At 45.0% G+C, this 18,603-nt stretch overlaps 1 protein-coding gene across 5 annotated transcripts in view; it reads left to right on the forward strand.

Annotated features, from left to right (window-relative positions):
- NF2 (NF2, moesin-ezrin-radixin like (MERLIN) tumor suppressor) overlaps window positions 1-18,603 on the forward strand; it is an 86,993-nt gene that overhangs the window by 28,959 nt on the left and 39,431 nt on the right. For all 5 annotated transcript variants that reach the window (XM_056859415.1, XM_056859416.1, XM_056859417.1 and 2 more), the window contains exons 5-12: window positions 579-647; window positions 1,661-1,743; window positions 4,868-4,943; window positions 5,315-5,449; window positions 7,974-8,048; window positions 10,299-10,412; window positions 15,141-15,263; window positions 17,280-17,497. In XM_056859415.1, the coding sequence (XP_056715393.1) occupies window positions 579-647; window positions 1,661-1,743; window positions 4,868-4,943; window positions 5,315-5,449; window positions 7,974-8,048; window positions 10,299-10,412; window positions 15,141-15,263; window positions 17,280-17,497 (893 nt within the window). The remainder of the gene's footprint in view (window positions 1-578; window positions 648-1,660; window positions 1,744-4,867; window positions 4,944-5,314; window positions 5,450-7,973; window positions 8,049-10,298; window positions 10,413-15,140; window positions 15,264-17,279; window positions 17,498-18,603) is intronic.

Genomic DNA, 18,603 nt, shown 5'->3' on the forward strand with positions numbered 1-18,603 from the left:
GCATCATATGATGAATGCTGTCTGGTTATTAAATGCCTCCTTTTTTTATAGGCATGGAAGTCAATTGATGATGAAATCTCAGGCGTCCTAATGAGGGCTAGAATGATTGCCGGAACACAGAGTGTCAGGGTTTCAGTGCCTGGCTTGGCTACTTCTCCCCCTATTACTATCAGAAGTGGAATAAATCATATGAAAGATAATATGTGCAAGCTTAATGTATGGAATTTGAATAGGTTGCAGATGCATCTTACTGTAAAATTTTGATTACCTTGGTACAGAACGTATTGTTTAAGGACATGGCTTTAATATTTGGGGTGGGGAAAGGAAAAATGGTTCAGAAAAATAGAAGGTTGCTGTATTAACACTGCCATATTCCAAGACGCTTTGGCTTGTCCCGAAGGGGAGAGAGTTACTTCTGGCCCTTTAAGACACATGCTGTGAAAGGTGTCAACAAGGAGCTTGCATATTCTCTGGAAACTTGCTGTACCTCTGTAGGAAGGCCCTGTCCATGCTTTGTGAGCTGGTGTGGCATATTGTTACACTTGTTCCAACTCTAAAGTATTTCTGTGTCTTTGCAGTATGGAGATTATGATCCTACCGTTCACAAGCGGGGCTTCCTGGCTCAGGAGGAGCTGCTTCCCAAGCGGGTAAGAAACCAGTTCATTCAGCTGAATGCATCAGCGGGTTGTGTTCCTGGAACCTGTTTGACATAGAGTTGCCTGAAGGATGACTAAGTAATAGGGTTGCCAACTTCCAGGTGGGGCCTGGAGATTGCCCAGAATTACAACTGATCTCCAGATGACAGACATCAGTTCCCCTGGAGAAAATGGCTGCTTTGGAGGGTGGCTGCTTTGGAGACTCTATGGCATTATACCCTGCTGAGCTCCTTCTCCTCCCCAAACCAACCCCTCTCCCCAAATCTCCAGAAATTTCCCAACTTGGAGTTGGCAACCCTACTGATACCATAAAATTTGAATTGTTTCTCTCCTAAATGTGCTTTCGAGATGGGTCTTCAGTTTTGTCAATCTAATTAATTTGTTTGGGCTCTGTTCTGGTCCCCAGTCAACGTCTTCTGTCTTTCCACTGCATTTTTGCATGAATCCAGATTCAGCTGCTGTTGTCATAGTTGTGCTGCTTCATGAGGGTTTGGTGGCTTGACCAGTGTGAGAAACAGGGGTATAACAATCTTTCTGCCTACCTCATTTACTCTTGTGGCATATTTTAATTGCTTATGAAGGATTTAAAACATGCAAATTCTTGTCTGTCTGGATAAAGTGTAACTATCTGTAATTTGATTACACAACCTTGTATTTTCTGATGCAATTAATGTATATGTTTGTTGGGGAAAGTATGTAAAAATACTGTGTGCCAACATCCACACAACTGTCTTACTACTTTTGTTATCATCCTTCGTAAGACATGCAACTGCGGCTGAAAGATTTTGCAACTTCCAGAAGGCCACTTGGTCTGCAGTCCTGCACATGCTTACCTAACAACATGCTCAATGAATACAGTGGGATTTCCTTCTGAGATAACATACATACGATCGGCCTATTAGTGTCCTGCTTGCGGCAGGGTTGGAAACCTGGTCAGACTTGTTGAGGCAAAATTAATAGGCCAAACTGAGTTAAGCTAAGCTTCCATTATGTCCCATTCCCAGGTTATAAACCTGTACCAGATGACCCCAGAAATGTGGGAGGAACGAATAACAGCCTGGTACGGCCAACATCGAGGGAGAGCCAGGTGAGTTTCCAAGAAACACAGCCCTGTGAGAGGTGATTAATGCATCTCAATAGAGCAGCTTGAACTCCCTTTATATGACCTGTGGGCACGATCCCATGTTGCTGCAGTATATAAATATATTTTTAAAAGCTTTAGAAAAACTGACTCAAGGGCGCCCAGTCAGATTCATGACTGAGTTGGGATTTGAACCAGTCTCCCCAGTTTTTCCCAGCGCTCAAGCCACTACATCATACTGGCTGTAATTATTTCTGAGGTGGCTTATGTATGTGTAAAGTGCTGTCAAGTCACGGCTGACTTATGGTGACCCCAGCAAGAGGCTTTCAAAGCAAGTGAGAGGTGGTTTGCCGTTGCCTTCCTCTGCAGAGTCTTCCTTCCGATTACCAGCCCAGTTTAGCTTCCAAGATCTGATGAGATCAGGCTATACCATGCCGCCTTCCCTCCCCCAAAGGTGGCTTACAGTAGGTTAAAACGATACAAGATCGCATCGGCTGGAATATAGCTCTTGGTGGTATAGCATCTAAGAGAGATGCTTGGGGCACATGGTGATCGGGGGAAATGACCCTGAAAGTATGCTGTCGACCTCCGTTGGTTCTAACAGTCTCTAGCTTCTCACCTGGGCCAGATGAGAATGTGTGTGAATACTGCAGCTGCATGTGTGGTGGATTGCGTGGGTCTTTCTCATCTGATTGTCACCCTCCCAGGAGGAAGTACAATAGTTTGGTAGGAAAGGCCCATATGATCACAGCCATGTGGGATCATGTCTTTGGGAAAGTGGATCCAGCATGTGGGTGTATTTGAAAGTTGCTCTTACTGGGTTCCTCAAAAGGTAGAAAACTGCTATCTGTGGAGCTTATTCAATTGTTTTTACATGTCATCTTGAAGTGAGAAATTGCTCCAATTCTTTTATGGTTGTTTGCTCTCTTAAAAGTGGTAGGAGAACAAGTAGCATCTGCTGTACAACAGAATAGAAAAACAGTTACATGAATCTCTCTGCTTTTCTAGAGTGCCCAGCCAAGCCTGGCCTCTCCAAATATATGGGAAGAGCAAATCTTCCATCTTCTGAACTCTGCCCAGGGTGGGGCTTCCTCAGCAATGCTGTCTGGGCCTTGAATCAGCAGTTTTGTGCCTGTTTATGTGGCATTGGAATATTGTTGCCAGACTTGCAGCGTCTCTGTAGAAGAGCCCTGCAGTAGGCTAAGAAAAAAACCGATTATGATAAAAATCCTTAGCTTTATGCATGAAGCTTAAAATGATCTGTTTTCCATCATGTTTCTGATGAAGCTTGAAAACAGTCTTTCTCAAGATTCTGATAAGTTGCAGTGTTGATATGCAGCCTGAATGAGTCATGTTTTGCTTATTGCTAGTTATAGAATAACAAATAGTAAAGAGTAGCAAATCTTAGGACTGATGAATTGTGTAATCCCACACATCCCTGCCTGGGTTCACTGCTGCAAGTTCTAGGTTTGAACTCTGTTAGATGAGTAATTTCTTATATTGGAGGCTGTCATAGAGAATAAGAGATCCGTGGCGCAGAGTAGTAAGCTGCAGTACTGTAGCCAAAAGCTCTGCTCACGACCTGAGTTCAATCCCGATGGAAGTCAGTTTCAGGTAGCCGGCTCAAGGTTGACTCAGCCTTCCATCCTTCCAAGGTCGGTAAAATGAGTACCCAGCTTGCTGGGGGTAAAGAGAAAATGACTGGGGAAGGCAATGGCAAACCACCCCATAAACCGAGTCTGCCTAGAAAATGTCGGGATGTGACATCACTCCATGGGTCAGGAATGACCTGGTGCTTGCACAGGGGACTACCTTTACCTTTTACATAGAGAATAGCTAGTCTCCCTAATTCCCCTTACATAGGCGAATTCCCTAATTTACCTTTTACATAATTTACCTCCCTAATTCCCTAATTTACCTTTTACATAGAGAATATCTAGTCTCCCTAATTCCCCTTATTTCACCTAACTTCCTTGACTGGAGAGTCAGTGTGGGGCAGTTTCCTTCATTTTTACCCTGCCTCTCTCCCTAATAGGGACCCAAAGCAGCTGATATTATTCTCCTTTCCTCCATTGTATCCCCACAACAAGGAGCCCCGTGGCGCAGAGTGGTAAGCTGCAGTACTGCAGTCAAAAGCTCTGCTCACGACCTGAGTTCGATCCTGACGGAAGTCCGTTTCAGGTAGCCAGCTCAAGATTGACTCAGCCTTCCATCCTTCCGAGGTCGGTAAAATGAGGACCCAGCTTGCTGGGGGCAAAGGGAAGATGACTGGGGAAGGCACTGGCAAACCACCCTGCAAACAAAGTCTGCCTTGGAAACGTTGGGATGTGACGTCACCCCATGGGTCAGAAATGACCCGGTGCTTGCACAGGGGATCTTTATCTTTACTTATCCCCACAACAACCCTGTGAGGGGGGTCAAGCAAAGAGTGTATGACTGGCCCGAGGTCATCCAGTGAGCTTCCATTGCAGAGTGGGGGTTTGAAGCTGGGTCTCCAAGATCCTAGTCTGACACGCTAACCGCTACACCGCACTGAGCCCCTATATGTAGTGGTTAGAGTTTCAGACTAGGATCAGGGAGACCCAGGTTCAAATCCCCACTTTGCTGTGGAAACTTGCTGGATGACCTTGGACTAGATTCTCTCAGCCTCACCTACTTCACAGGGTGATTATTTTGAGGATGAAATGGAGTAAGAGCGAACAATGTTATAAGCTGTTTTGGGTCTCCACTGTTGTGGAAAGTGGGGTATAAATGTCTAGATAAATAAATAAGTAGGCTTCTAACAGTGGGAATAAAATCTTCCTTTGTCTTCATATCCACTGCAGAACGGAAGCTTAGGTTGTTCAGGAGTAGAAGATTACTTTGGATCTTGATGGGGAAAGGTCAACATTTTTGTCATCTCTCTCTTGCTGTATATCCTATTGAATGGACATTAATATGCAGTAGACTTGCAGGCTGGGATTTGTTGTAGATCGTTATTGATCTTGCTTGTAAACAAAAACTTGATGCCCTGAAACAGAGACACTTCTGGCTCTGGTACACGATGTGCTGGTGAAGCCAAGAAACCCATCTTGCTCCCTTGTGACCCGTTTACAAATGTAAACTTTTTTGCCCTCTGTCTATATTGCAGGGACGAAGCTGAAATGGAATATCTGAAGATTGCTCAGGATCTAGAGATGTATGGTGTGAATTACTTTGCCATTAGGGTAAGATCCTGGGTTTCTGAGGTGCTCTGAAAGCATGTCCAAAAAGAAAACTGAGGCAGTTGGGCAGGTCTTCAGCTCTGCAGATTGTTGCCAGAAGAAGCTACTGTGTCGCAGCGGGAGAGTTTTGTGCAGAATGTTTGTTGTGCTGGCACATTTCCAGTTTCACCTGCAACCAGGAAGGGCCTTTTGGAGGTTTCCCAAGGAATGAATGAGTCACTGCCACTGCTGCTCGCTTCTGCCTGCCCCCTCTGCCCAGGAACAAGGATGGATAGAGCTATATGGATTATTTCTATGTATCAGATCTGCTGTGAAGCCATAAATGGAAATCTTGTGTATGTGTTTTTTTTCTCCCCTTCGTCTTTTCTTTTTAGAATAAGAAAGGGACTGAGCTACTGCTGGGAGTTGATGCCTTGGGTCTCCACATATATGACCTGGAAAACAAGTTGACCCCCAAAATCTCCTTTCCGTGGAATGAGATTCGAAATGTCTCTTACAGTGATAAGGAGGTAGGCATATTTCATTGCCCCTCCCTGTCTCCCCACCTGTCTACACAAACACTAGTGAATTAAACAACAGTGGATTCAGGTATCTTTCATCGCTTGCTTGACTATGGTAAACTCAGTCTCGTCAAGGCTCCATTAGATACTTAGAGTTGAGAGTTGTTTTTTTATATGCCGACTCTCTCCACTATTTAAGGAAGACTCAAACCGGCTTACAATCACCTTTCCCTCCCCACAACAGACACCCTGTGAGGTGGGTGGGGCTGAGAGAGCTCTAAGAGAGCTGTGACTAGCCCAAGGTCACCCAGCTGGCTTAATGTGTAGGAGCGGGGAAACCAGCCCAGTTCACCAGATTAGCTTCTGCCGTTCATGTGGAGAAGTGGGGAATAAACCCTGTTCTCCAGATTAGAGTCCACCACTCCAAACCACTGCTCTACCACTACGCCATGCTGGCTGTCTACACCACTTTGAGAAGAGCTCTTAACTTTAAGACATGTAAAGACTACAATAAAAGCACTCAGTCTATTTTTTATTGTTCAACAGCGTATTTGTATATGTATGTATTTTAACATAGCCTTTTAAAAATGAAACTGCTCCTGGTGTACTCAGCCCAGCCAAGGCTAATAGCTCAGCTTTTTCAGGTGCCTGCACTACTTTGGTTGTGTTCTGCCTTCTAACTGCCATTGTGTGAGGGGCAGAGCCTTTGGATCTTATCCATCTAGAAGCACTGCAGAGAATTTGTGAATTTCCTGGGCTCTGCAGCTTTTAAAATCAGAGGCACAAGCGCAGTTTTAATATGAATGGAGATTTTATACCTTCGTGATGTGCTGCACAACCCTGACTTGAGTTTCCTTTCTTTAGGGCTGAAATTTTCAGATCAACACTCACACAGAAGAAATTAGCAATGGTTTTTTTTTTCTTTTTGAAGAAGTGGAAATGGGGAGAAGGATCGGTCATCTTTAAACATTATTTAGCAACGGCAAAAAGCTTAAAACGTTCCACGTCGGTTGCGTTTATTGCTCAAGCCATAAGCAATTAACTCATGACGGTCCTCCTTTAAAAAAATCATCTCTGAGAAATAATCTTACATCACTTAAAAAAAAATTCTTTGGAGATCTTTCTGCTGCCTTTATGCAGTGTAAGCTTCCTGACTGTGCATTCCTCCAGGAATTGAAGGGCTGAAACCTCATCTGCTAGGCTTTGAACATAATAGACTGTAATAGACCTGCCCCTTGAGGGAAGGATCTGTCATCTTTTATCCCGTCAATAATGCTCATAATAATATGGCCACCAGTAAGATCTGACATGATAGTAAGCAGGCTTAATAGTTGCACAGCACAGCTACACTGACACATCAGAGGTGTTTAATCTGCTGTGGAAATGATCAGCTTTTTGCCTGGAATAGGGATAGTCCTCCTATGTCCCATTGTCAGCAGCAAGGGCAGGAATCTTTGCAATAGCTGAATCTGAAACAGTGAGTCACATTCCTCGCTCTAAGGCTGCCGGTCACCTAACACATGAAGCTGCCTTATACTCAGACCCTTGGTCCACCAAAGTCAGTATTGTCTACTTAGACCGGCAGCGACTCTCCAGGGTCTCAGGCAAAGGTCTTTCACATCACCTACTTGCCTAGTCCCTTTAACAGGTGATTCTGGGACCAACATGGTGTAGTGGTTAAGAGTGGTGGGCTTGGAGCGGTGGACTTTAATCTGGAGAACCGGGTTTGATTCCCCACTCCTCCACCTGAGTGGTGGATGCTAATCTGATGAACCGGGTTGTTTTCCCCACTCCTACACATGAAGCTAGTTGGGTGACTTTGGACTAGTCACAGCTCTCTTAGAGCTCTCTCAGCCTCACCTACTTCACAGGGTATCTGTTGTGGGGAGGGGAAGGGAAGGTGATTGTAAGCCGGTTTGATTCTTCCTTAAGTGGTTGAGAAAGTCGGCATATAAAAACCAATTATTCTTCTGCATGCCAAGCAGATGCTCTACCACTGAGTTACAGCCCCTCCCCATTTTCTTTGCTAAAAACCAATTGTTCTAGCCCTCTCTTCTTTCACGGATGAATAAAGCATTTACTCAGTGATGTCTTTGGGCAAAAAGTTACTGTTTGTAACTGTCTTCGTGTGTTCCTGAAGAGCAGACGAAGAAGATATGAAGGTACTGATTGGGATCTGTTAGAATTGCTGCAACTGCCGTGGCTGCTGTTTTTCTTCCAGGCATTTGCTCTTGCCCTCCTTTAATGATCTTCCCCTTGTGCTTACTGGTCCCACAGATCGGCTTTAATGTGAGAGCTAGTTTGTGAGCTGTGAAAGTATTTGAAGTACACAAGATGCTGAGCGTTCCCATCCCAGGGGAACAGTTGTCCCTTGATTGACTCTGCTTTGGCATCTGGCCTCCAGCCTGTTCCTTTAACTCTCTTCCGCCTTAGTTTAACCCTCATGCTGTACTTTCTTCCTCTGATTTGTTTTTCCCACCCTTTTCTTTTTTTTTTCAGTGTATGAGTTTGACAAATTTTGCCTCTCTTACAGTTTACGATCAAGCCATTGGATAAAAAAATTGATGTGTTCAAATTCAACTCCTCAAAGCTGCGTGTGAATAAACTGGTAAGTCCATACTGAGACAGCAGTAGTGGCCACAAATAGCAACTCCTTGGGACCATTCCAGATCAGAAATATGATGTATGGGGTTGGAGGAGAGGCTTAACCCCCTTCCCTCTCCTGTGCCACAATCCTGATCCAACTTGGATCCCCACATGGCTTACTTTTAGAGGGGGGAAGGGCTGGAAGTTGTGTTTAAAGAATTCCCAGCGGCCCACCTGTTTGTGCTTTAATGTAGCTGCATTCGCTCATATTTATCCTTTGCCATCCTTGGCTGCTCCATTCCTCACTTCCTCTCCCACTCCTGACTGGGTTTTATCCTCACTTCCCCCCTCTGTTCCATATGTTGTCTTCCTCCCCTTTTCTAAATTTAAACTGCAGTCTCCTCTGAGTCAGGTACCTACATTTTGTTTTTTATTTGCTAAAGTGTCCTAGAGTGGGACACACCTAGTGCAATGGAAACAATTAATGCTAAAAGGTACTGAGGCCATACAACAAATTGGCAATAAAAACACAAGCTCGACCACGGTTGCATGCCTCCCTTGAAAGGGATATTTCCCTGAGGGATTTGAAGGTGGACAGGGCAGCGGTTCTCTGGATGTTTGTGAGAAACTTCTTGTCTTGCATGAAGGGCCTGCTTGACAGGGAGCAAGACACAACTGAAGCAGCGGAGTGGCTTTGTTTGACTGGTTGGCAGGTCCCACTCAGAAATTGGTCTCTTGGAGCACTGAGGGTTCCGCCTGCTTCTCCAGGGCCTCTATTTTACTCTCTTTGACATCTGGCTATTTGCTTAGAACCCAATAGTCACAGCTCTGGTCTAGTGGGCCTTATTGTCTTGAGTTTTTACTGTGCTGCCCCACTAGCACTTAACATTTTCTGATCAACAAACACAAATTTACCTGCTGTTCTGCATACCTTGAATCCTAAAAGCAATAGCCTAAACACTTGGAGAATGTTTAGCTGTAAGAGTAGTCCTTCACCAGAGCCATAACTGCTCTTAGTGTCCATTAATGCCAGGGGAACTTAATCTGTTTTGCCTATTAAAGGGCATCTAGAAAATAAACCAGGGATTGATTCTGTAAGGTATGATATAATTTTTATATATCACATTTGAGAATCTAACTGGAGACCCTCATTTCTGCACTGGAGTGTTTTCTTGTGATCCTAGTATAGAGGATTTCAGAACTATGAACTACCCTTCCTTAGAGTCCACATTTAGCACAGAGTGGGGGACCTTTAGAAGGCTTTGGGTGTATTTCTCCCACAGTCGCACAGTCATAAATGCTCACCCATGGTTGACTTCCCCCTCCAATTTTCCTCCCAGTCTCTTTGGGCTTCATAGATACTAAGGAGCTGAGGACTGTGATCTGCTAGTGAATACTAAATAAAAGAGTGACAAAATTCAGTGGAACGTTACTGTAGTTGAAACCAAGGAATACCCAGAGAACAGACAACCCTCAGAATGGAAGTAGGGAATCTGTTTATGGAAAACCCTTCAAGAAATTAGGGCCTAGAGTTCTCTGAAGGCACCCTAACTAATCTTGATGCTCAGTTGTGCCCTCCCCTTCTTCATTATCTTTTTATTTTTGTCAAATGCATCTGTGGTGAGAGGCATCTTCAGTGAAAGGCTGGTGAAGAGCTGGGTTTGGGGCTGTTTCTGGTCAACATCACAACTCCCATCCATCACAACTCCCATCCATCACAACTGTGTTTTGATTTGCAAGGGAAATGATATAGATACCAGCATATTTTCTCTTGTGATATGAAACCACCTGAATCTATGTGTGCTGGGTTTTTTCCGCGGGGCGTGGGGTGGGGAATGGCCAGACATGAAAGAGTTAAGGAGACTCTTGCCCTAGCTGTTTTGGGTTTTAAAAAAAGTCGGGGTGAATATACACATGAGCGATCTCAAACAACTATGAGAACAGCAGGAATAAGCCATTATGTAGTCGCAGTGGGAATGTAAAACTGGTGTACACATTGCAGTTGCCATGCAAATGCTGCCTGAAACCATTTCTACATCAGCTGTTCCATATGGCAGCGGCAACACATAAAATAGCTGCCCACATGGATTGCCCTCATTGTGCAGAGGGTCTCCATGCCATGGCTGGGTGTTCTGGTGAGAGCTGCATGGAAATTCTTCTCGTGGAGAGTTGCCATGCAGTTCTGTGATGCAAGTGGAACAGAGGTGCTATTGAGAAGCTACGCCGTGCTAACGAGTATTCCGTTTTATCCCCTTGTTGTTGGGTGGAACAGATCCTTCAGCTGTGCATTGGGAACCATGACCTGTTCATGAGGAGGCGGAAAGCAGACTCCCTTGAGGTCCAGCAGATGAAAGCACAAGCCAGGGAGGAGAAGGCCAGGAAACAGGTGAGAGAGCTTTTTGGCATCCATTGAAGGTGTTGTCCCAGGGCCAGGGAAGATCCCAAAAGGGATCTGTTGCCATGTATATGTTACAATGAATGTCTGAAGTTTTGGGGAATGTTGACATTGACCATTTCAGTTAAATTTTTCTGAATGTGCAAAAGCTCAGAAATACCTATATTTGCATCCGGACAATAGTTAACCCGAAAGATATAGCAATGTTAATGTAGCCTGCTTGGTTAAATTTTACATGAGAAAGCGTGTATGTTTTCTTGTTTTTTAATACCCTGTTTTCCCTTTCCTCTTTTTACCTTTTGAACCTGAAGGGAAGAGACAGACAATTCTGTATCTTGAATCCTTGGAGAATTACTCTGCCTTTCCTCAGAGCACCCAAGGTTTTTATTAAGGATATTACAATCGATAGCAAAGGTCAGGCAGTGATTATACAATGGAACTTAGGCAAGGCATACCACAATTAATTATTAATAAGATCAAAAGGAAAGAGAGACAATGACACATTCCATCTTGAAGTCAGCATCCTTAGAGCAAACACTGGCTGTCCGTTACATAGGATGAGTGGATTAATAGAAGCTAATCCCTTTAAAGTTGCTCCACTGAGGTCAGGAGGTCACTATACAGTCAGTAGACTTTGGACAGTATATATCCAGAGATGAGACCCAGAAATTGTTATGACAATATTATAAGCAATGAGGGTGTGCCCTACCATTGCAATATTCCCACAAGAATTTCCTACATGTACCCTTAATAATTTTTTTAAAAAAACCTCATAAATACACAGATAAGTGTTCCTAGTGGCCTAAATGTGATTGTTAGCATTCACATACGGATGGTGGGAAAATATGTATCTTTAGTTGGTTTGTGAGGAATTGTAATTTGGGGGGGGGGGGGCGTGACATGGAAATCACACCCTACCTCTAAAAAAAACCCCTCCAGGATCCTGAATGTTTTGAGGGGTTTAAGCAGGCCAACCCCCGCAGTGCTTCCACACCACTTTAACTGACTTTCAATGCGTGGTGTAGTGGTTAAGAGCGTTGGTTTGGAGTTGTGTTCTTTAATCAGGAGAACCAGGTTTGATTCCCCACTCCTCCACATGAGCGGTGGCAGCTAATCTGGTGAACTGGATTTGTTTCCCCACACCTACACACGAAGCCAGCTGGGTGACCTTGGGCAAGTTACAGCTCTGTTAGAGCTTTCTCAGCCCCGCCTACCTCACAGTGTGTCTGATGTGGGGAAGGGAAGGTGATTGTAAGCCGTTTGAGTCTCCCTTAAGTGGTAGAGAAAGTCGGCATATAAAAACCAATCCTCCTCCTCCTCCCCCTCCTCCCCCCCCCCGTATATGTGCAGCAGATTTCACTTTGCTGTCTCAAAGTTGAAGGGAAATATTGTGTAGCTAGCAACTACATAAGCAAAGAGGTCCCCAACATGTAAATTAAACCAAAGATCTGACTTTGTTTGGACCCACAAAAATCTTTTCTGGTTTCTTTCTTTTTTTTACTTACAAAATGTTCTTTGAAAGTTTCCATGTTGTAGCTCCTTCCTAGTCAGGGAATACCTCTTCTTTCCTTTCTTGACTTATCTCTTCCAAGAACACAAATGGAGAAAGTGAGTGTATAGATGTTAATTGTATGTGTGCACACTCTCTGTCTTTAAATGTATATGTGGTGCAAGATCTGTGTAAGGACTTCAGCATTAGCAAGTCCATGGGGTCTCGGGGAGTTTGGTTGCAGTTAAGATGGGGCTGGGAGGGAGGGCTGTGCACTTGCGTGTCCTAATTAGATGGTGATGGAATGCATGCCGACATCCCGCTGCATGCTGCCTGCATGCTAATTTTGGGCCTGGCCTCCTTTATTCTCTGCAGGTCAGCCCAACCAGCAGCCACAGCACATTGCAGGCAGCAGCGTGGAGCCAATGAGCACATATCAGCAAATTGGATTGTATGAATCATTGTTTTCTACTTGTAGACCTTTTCTACTTGCTGAAGCCCACACAGCTAATCTGTATGGTGCTGTTCAGAATATAGATTGCCACTTCTTGGTATGCTGCTATATAGCAATAGCTCAGTCTGCTACTGCACCAGGAGAGGCAAAGCTCATTGGAGCACTAGGTTAAAGGGCCGTGCTTAGATTTGCCCATGTCAGAGATGTTACTCTAGATTTAGAGTTCGGTTCCTGGGGAAGCCAGTGCAGCGACGGTCTCTTCGGGCTTTCCGAAGAGAAGGTTTGTGTCTGGTTCAACTTGAGCTGCACAAACCAAATCTGTCTGAAGAGAATGTAAGGGCAGCACGCTGAGCTGTGCATGTGTGTGGAGGGAAAATGCTTGTCTCAGCCTGTCACTAGGTCAGTCAAGTCATTATTTTGACTAGCTGAAAGGATTCTTTTGCAGCCCTTTGGAGGATGTCAGCTTTTAGATGGGGGGAGGTGTCAGTGAGAAATGAATCATTGCTTCGAACTTGGCAGATGTTTTTAGGGAGAGGGAGGCCTGTCTGAGTAGTGGCAACTAGAATCAAAGCCTTGTGAAACAAATTCAAGGGCAATGGAAATACCAGAAGGGTGGTTGTTGGCTCCCCTGTAATGTTTAGCATGTCTCAGATGCCGAAAGCTACTGCAGGTAAGGAATGGGTTATAGTACATACCCAATAAGACTCTTCACAATTCCTATTTTGTGTCTCTTCCTCTTGTGAACTTGTCTCCTCCCTGTCCTTTTTTAGTCAGTGCAGTGTGATTCCGTGGTGTTGGTTCCGTGTATTAGTTCAGAATCTGGCGTCCTGAAATTCTCAACTTCGGTGTCTATAAAAGAAGTTCCTAGCCCTTATGGTTGAGAGAAACTTGAGAGTGTATGGGAACTGGCCATAGAGTTACTTATGTCCAAAGATCTCGGTATGCCCAATAGGCTCTGTGCCTTTTCTTCTTCATACTCACTCTCCTTGCCATGCTGTATTGCAGACTGCTTTGTTAAAAGTCCCCTCACCTTCAAAAGGGGCTCGATGTCTGGTATGTGGCAAGTACTGCCTGTGAAGCACAAGCCCAAAGTCCCCTGGGGCACGTGGAACTATTTGCACAGCTCTTTGGACAGTGAGCAGCTGCTTGGAACAGCTGGACTACATGTTACTCCAGTGATCCAGGAGGGACTGTGGCTCAGTTGGCAGAGCATCTGCTCGGCACGCAGGAGGTCCCAGGTTCAATCCCCGGCATCTCCAGTTAAAGGGACTAGGCGAGTAGGTAATGTGAATAGACCTCTGCCTGGGACCCTGGAGAGCCGCTGCCGGTCTGAGTAGACAATACTGACTTTGATGGACCAAGGGTCTGCTTCAGTATAAGACAGCTTCATGTGTTCACTTCCCAAAGTATATTTTAATGTTTAAAAAACAGCCAGGATAGAGTAGCGTGATCCCAGATTGTATTGGACTGTGGCCATGGGTGAGGGGGAGTTAACCCTTTCACTCTTGCCATTTTCCTGATAGAAGCGCGTCCCTCCCCCAGAAGGGAGGCGCTGCTGTTAGCCCTTTGTGCTTGTCTTTTTTTCGGTACCTTAGAGGAAGGCACTGGCAAACCACCTCTGTTAGTCTCTTGCCATGAAAACCCCAAAAGGGGTCGCCATAAGTCAGCTGCGACTTGAAGGCACTTTACACACACAGGTAATGGTAGCTCTTGTGTATGGGGTGGGGGGCATGGCAGTTTCTATTGAGGAAGTGGTTTGGAGGAAGACTGCTACTCCCCCTCCCAGGCTGCTGTTTACCATTTTAAAAAATGCATCAGGCGATTCAGTCACAGAGCTCTCATGTTGCATGCGGTTCTGCCCTTAGGCAGTTGCTTGGTGACCTTCCGAATTCCATATATAGTATGCTTAGTTATCTAATGTCTGTTAAGAATTGTAGTAAAAGCCCATTTCTCTGTACTAATAGATAGCTAATAGAGGTTAAATGTCCATTGTCTGTGTACAGAAAAATTACCAGAACTCTTGTTAAGGATAACATAGGAGTTTACCCATCAGTTAAGATCCTCAAAGGCCTTGCTTAGTACTGACTTGGGTTGTCTTTCAGGATGGAGACTTCTGTGTGATTGTTCCTCATCTTTGGAACTCCTTATGGCCTTTCTTGTTTACACAGGATTTTGGTTGATTTTTTCTGTTTTTCTTCTGACTTGTATTACCTATTGGTTGTTTGCTCTGGTGGCCTTAAGGAATATCATTTGTTTTCACTGGCTGTTTTCTGAATAATATTTTGTTGATAATTTTATTCATTCTGTTTTCATTGTTTATGACTTTGGATTTCTTTGTAAAAAAATTTATTCTTGGGATCTGCCTCAAGTATTGTCGGCAGAGAGCAGTAGGGTACATTGGTTCAAATAAAACAATGTAGAGTTAAAATGTTAAGTCTGTTGAGTGCATATTCAGAAATCTAAGGGTGCCCAGTTTTGGGGTTCCCCTGACACTTTCACTGTGAGCTCTCTCAAGGCTGCTACTGGCAGCAGTCACCTTTTGGGAGGGGGGTAAAGAGGAGGGCAATTACTCCTCTTTACCCAAAAATATATATTATAAGTCTTTGTTAATCTGCTTCATGGAAGTAGTATCAGTTGTGCCCCATAAACATATGAATGGTATTGCTTCCATAGCTCTGGAAATTGGATTTATTTATATGCAGAAAACAGGAAACTGAGCTGTCAGTTGCTCTTAATAGCTGCGACTTCTTTTCTTCATCCCTCTCTCTTCCCCTAGATGGAGCGCCAGCGTTTAGCCCGAGAGAAACAGATGAGAGAAGAGGCTGAGAGAACGAGGGATGAGTTGGAGAGGAGGCTGTTGCAATTAAAAGACGAGGCGACAATGGCTAATGAAGCCCTGGTAAGTTCCTGCAGGGGCTGATTTTGCAGGCCTCTTCTGAGCCATAGTCCCTGACACACCAAGTATGTGTTGATGCAGGGTGTGTTCACATGACTGGCTTTCACATTTTGTAGGGGCGTCTGCATGGAACTTCATTATGGGAAGGGCTCTCATGTATGTACAAAGATAACACCATTTCAACAGTGAGCCTGCTGTTAGAAGAACACTCATTGCCTATTGGACATGCACATGGCCTTATTCCGAGGACTGGTCTATGTGGGAAACCTGCTTTTCCAATCTATAGCAAAAAACAGATATGTCCATTTCTGGTGGGCTGGCCTTTGTGTTGATCGTGGAACAATTTTTTTCTTTTTTACAGCTGGGTTGTACACAGTATGGATTGGCTGGAATCATCATAAAGTCATCTCTTTTCCTTCCTTCCTTCCTTCCTTCCTTCCTTCCTTCCTTCCTTCCTTCCTTCCTTCCTTCCTTCCTTCCTTCCTTCCTTCCTTCCTTCCTTCCTTCCTTCTCTTCCTTCTCTTCCTTCCTTCTCTTCCTTCCTTCTCTTCCTTTTCTTCCTTCCTTCTCTTCCTTTTCTTCCTTTTCTTCCTTTTCTTCCAGATTTCAAAATTGAATTTAAAAAGCTTTAAAAATAATAAAGCGCTGAATGGATGCTGGTGAACATAGACACATTGGGAACTGTGTGTGCAGGGTTAGGGAGCCCAATAACAAAGTGAAAAGCAGACCTTGAAACGTTGTATGTGTTTGTGCTTTTGATCTGGAAGCTGTTGAGCAAAGGCAGGAGACAGCAGAGCTTGCCTTGTAGCTAAAAACCTGCATTCATTCCTTTTTTTGGAGGTTTGCCTGTATGCACCCATAATATGACATAACTGCAATTGTTTTGAAAAATGGATTGTTGGAATCTGTGCATTCCAAATTGTAGGGCTGATGAAAAGTGTTTCTACTATGATTCCTTCTTATTTTGTCTCCAACCTGCCCACACTTTCCTCTCAAGTAGTGGGACCTCTTCCATGTCCAGTGAGGTATTGATTTTACCATTAGTTTCTTCCTGCTTCTGCCATAAAGGGGAGGGACCATGGCTCGTGGCAGAACATTTGTTCTGCATGTGGAAGGTCCCACGTTCAATCCCTGACATCTCCTAGTTAAACGATTAAGTGTGAGGTGATGTGAGACCTCTTCCTGCAATACTGAGAAGCTGCTACCAGTCAAAGTAGACAATACAGACCTCAAAAGACCAATGGCCTGACTTAGTGTAAGGCAGCTTCATGTATGTGTTCACTTGCCTTCTGGATGAAGGTAATAAGCAGCCCCCAGGAGCAGCAGGGCCAGCTGCTGCCTCTTCCTGTCCTGCTGGGGCAGCCATCAGTATTTAGGGGAGGGGCTGTGGCTCAGTTTGTAGAGCATCTGCTTGGCATGCGGAAGGGCCCAGGTTCAATCCCCAGCATCTCCAGTTAAAGAGACTAGGCAAGTAGGTGATGTGAAAGACCTCTGCCTGATACCCTGGAGAGCCGCTGCCAGTCTGAGTAGACAATACTGACTTTGATGGACCAAGGGTCTGATTCAGTATAAGGCAGCTTCACATTTTAAATATTTCTCCTCCTTCCTGTCTGGCTGACCACCACCGGTTGCTTGTTCACCCTCCTGGGCTAGCAGTCACTGGTAGCCAGGAGCAGCAGCATCAACCACCTGTTCTTGCTCCCAACTTTTTTCCCACTGGGCGACTGCAGCAGGGAGAAACAGCTTATGCTGCCAGCACCAGCGCTGGACAGTGGATGGGAAGGATGCAGCGGCCCTGGTGGATGGAGGGTTACACAAGAGTGAGGGAGGAAGTGGTGGCAGGGCATTTTGCCAAGGGTTCCTGGGCTGATCTAAGATTATGTGGCAGTGGGTTTCAGATTTGGCCCTGGAGAAACTTTCCTGGACACCAGATGCTGCAGCAGTCCATTTGACCAGCGGTGGATCCTGGCAGATGTATGTCAGACCTGGCGGATGTAAATCTCCATCCCTCTTCCACAGATGCGTTCTGAAGAAACAGCAGACTTGCTGGCTGAAAAGGCCCAGATCACAGAAGAGGAAGCAAAACTCCTGGCTCAGAAAGCAGCTGAAGCAGAGCAGGAGATGCAGCGGATCAAGGCTACAGCCATCCGGACAGAGGAGGAAAAACGGCTGATGGAGCAAAAGGTGCTGGAGGCAGAGATGTTGGCACTGAAGATGGCGGAAGAATCTGAACGAAGGTAAGATTGGGTGGAGGGCAAGGTGAACCTTGTTGCATACTTTACCTGCTCAGATTATTTTGTTCAGGACTAATTACTTTGGGATTGTACGTCAGCAGTGTTATGTGCATGTGCTCGCATTCTCTCTCCCCGCAGCACTCCCAAAATATTTAGCCTTTACTTTGCTTCTGTTGTTTCCCGCAAATGAAAGACCAGAGTTCCCCACCCCCACACACCACTGCATTCTGATAAATCATTATGAGCGAAATAAGTGTGCTTATCATAAGAACTCTTTTGCTTTTTCCTTTATATCTCTGAGTAACTCAGGAATATGAAATTATAGAGCTGGAAGGGGCCATACAGGCCATCTAGTCCACCCCTTTCTCCATACAGGTTAGCCTAGAGCATCTCTGACAAGTGTTCGTCCAGCCGTTTCTTGAAGACTGCCAGCGAGGGGAGCTCACCATCTCCTTAGGCAGCTGATTCCACTACTGAACTACTCTTACTGTAAAAAATAAATAAATTCCTAATGTCCAGCCGGTAACATTTCTGCCCGTAATTTATACCCATTATTGGAAGTCCTGTCCTCTGCTGCCAACAGGAACAGCTCCATGCCCTCCTCTAAGTGACAGCCTTTCAAATACTTAAAGAGAACAATCACATGCCCCCTCAATCTCCTCTTTTCCAGACTGAACATTCCCCAGACCCTCAGACTCATAGGGCTTGATCTCCAGGCCCCTGATCATCCTCGTCGCTCTTCTCTGCTCCCGCTCCATTCTGCCCACATCCTTTTTTGTACTGAGGCCTCCAGAACTGCACACAGTGGTGTACACACAGTGCACTGCACACAATACTCCACACAGTAAGACACAGTGGCAGGAGCCGAGCACCTGCTAGAGCCACTGTGGGGCTGTGGCAAACCCTGTGTGCATCTCAACTAGTCCAAGTGGTGGATTGGGAATGAAAGCATCCTGTTGATGTACCTGGTTCAAATCCATGAACATTAAGTGGTTTTAAGCCACTCTTCCCTTAGCCCCCTGACTTTGATCCCAAATCTGCCAAATGGGAACAGTGATACTGAAATAGTATACTTTAGTATTGTACTGTTTTGAAAGAGGGGAGAAATA

Source organism: Euleptes europaea, chromosome 13, assembly GCF_029931775.1.
Source record: "Euleptes europaea isolate rEulEur1 chromosome 13, rEulEur1.hap1, whole genome shotgun sequence".
Lineage (NCBI taxonomy): Eukaryota > Metazoa > Chordata > Lepidosauria > Squamata > Sphaerodactylidae > Euleptes > Euleptes europaea.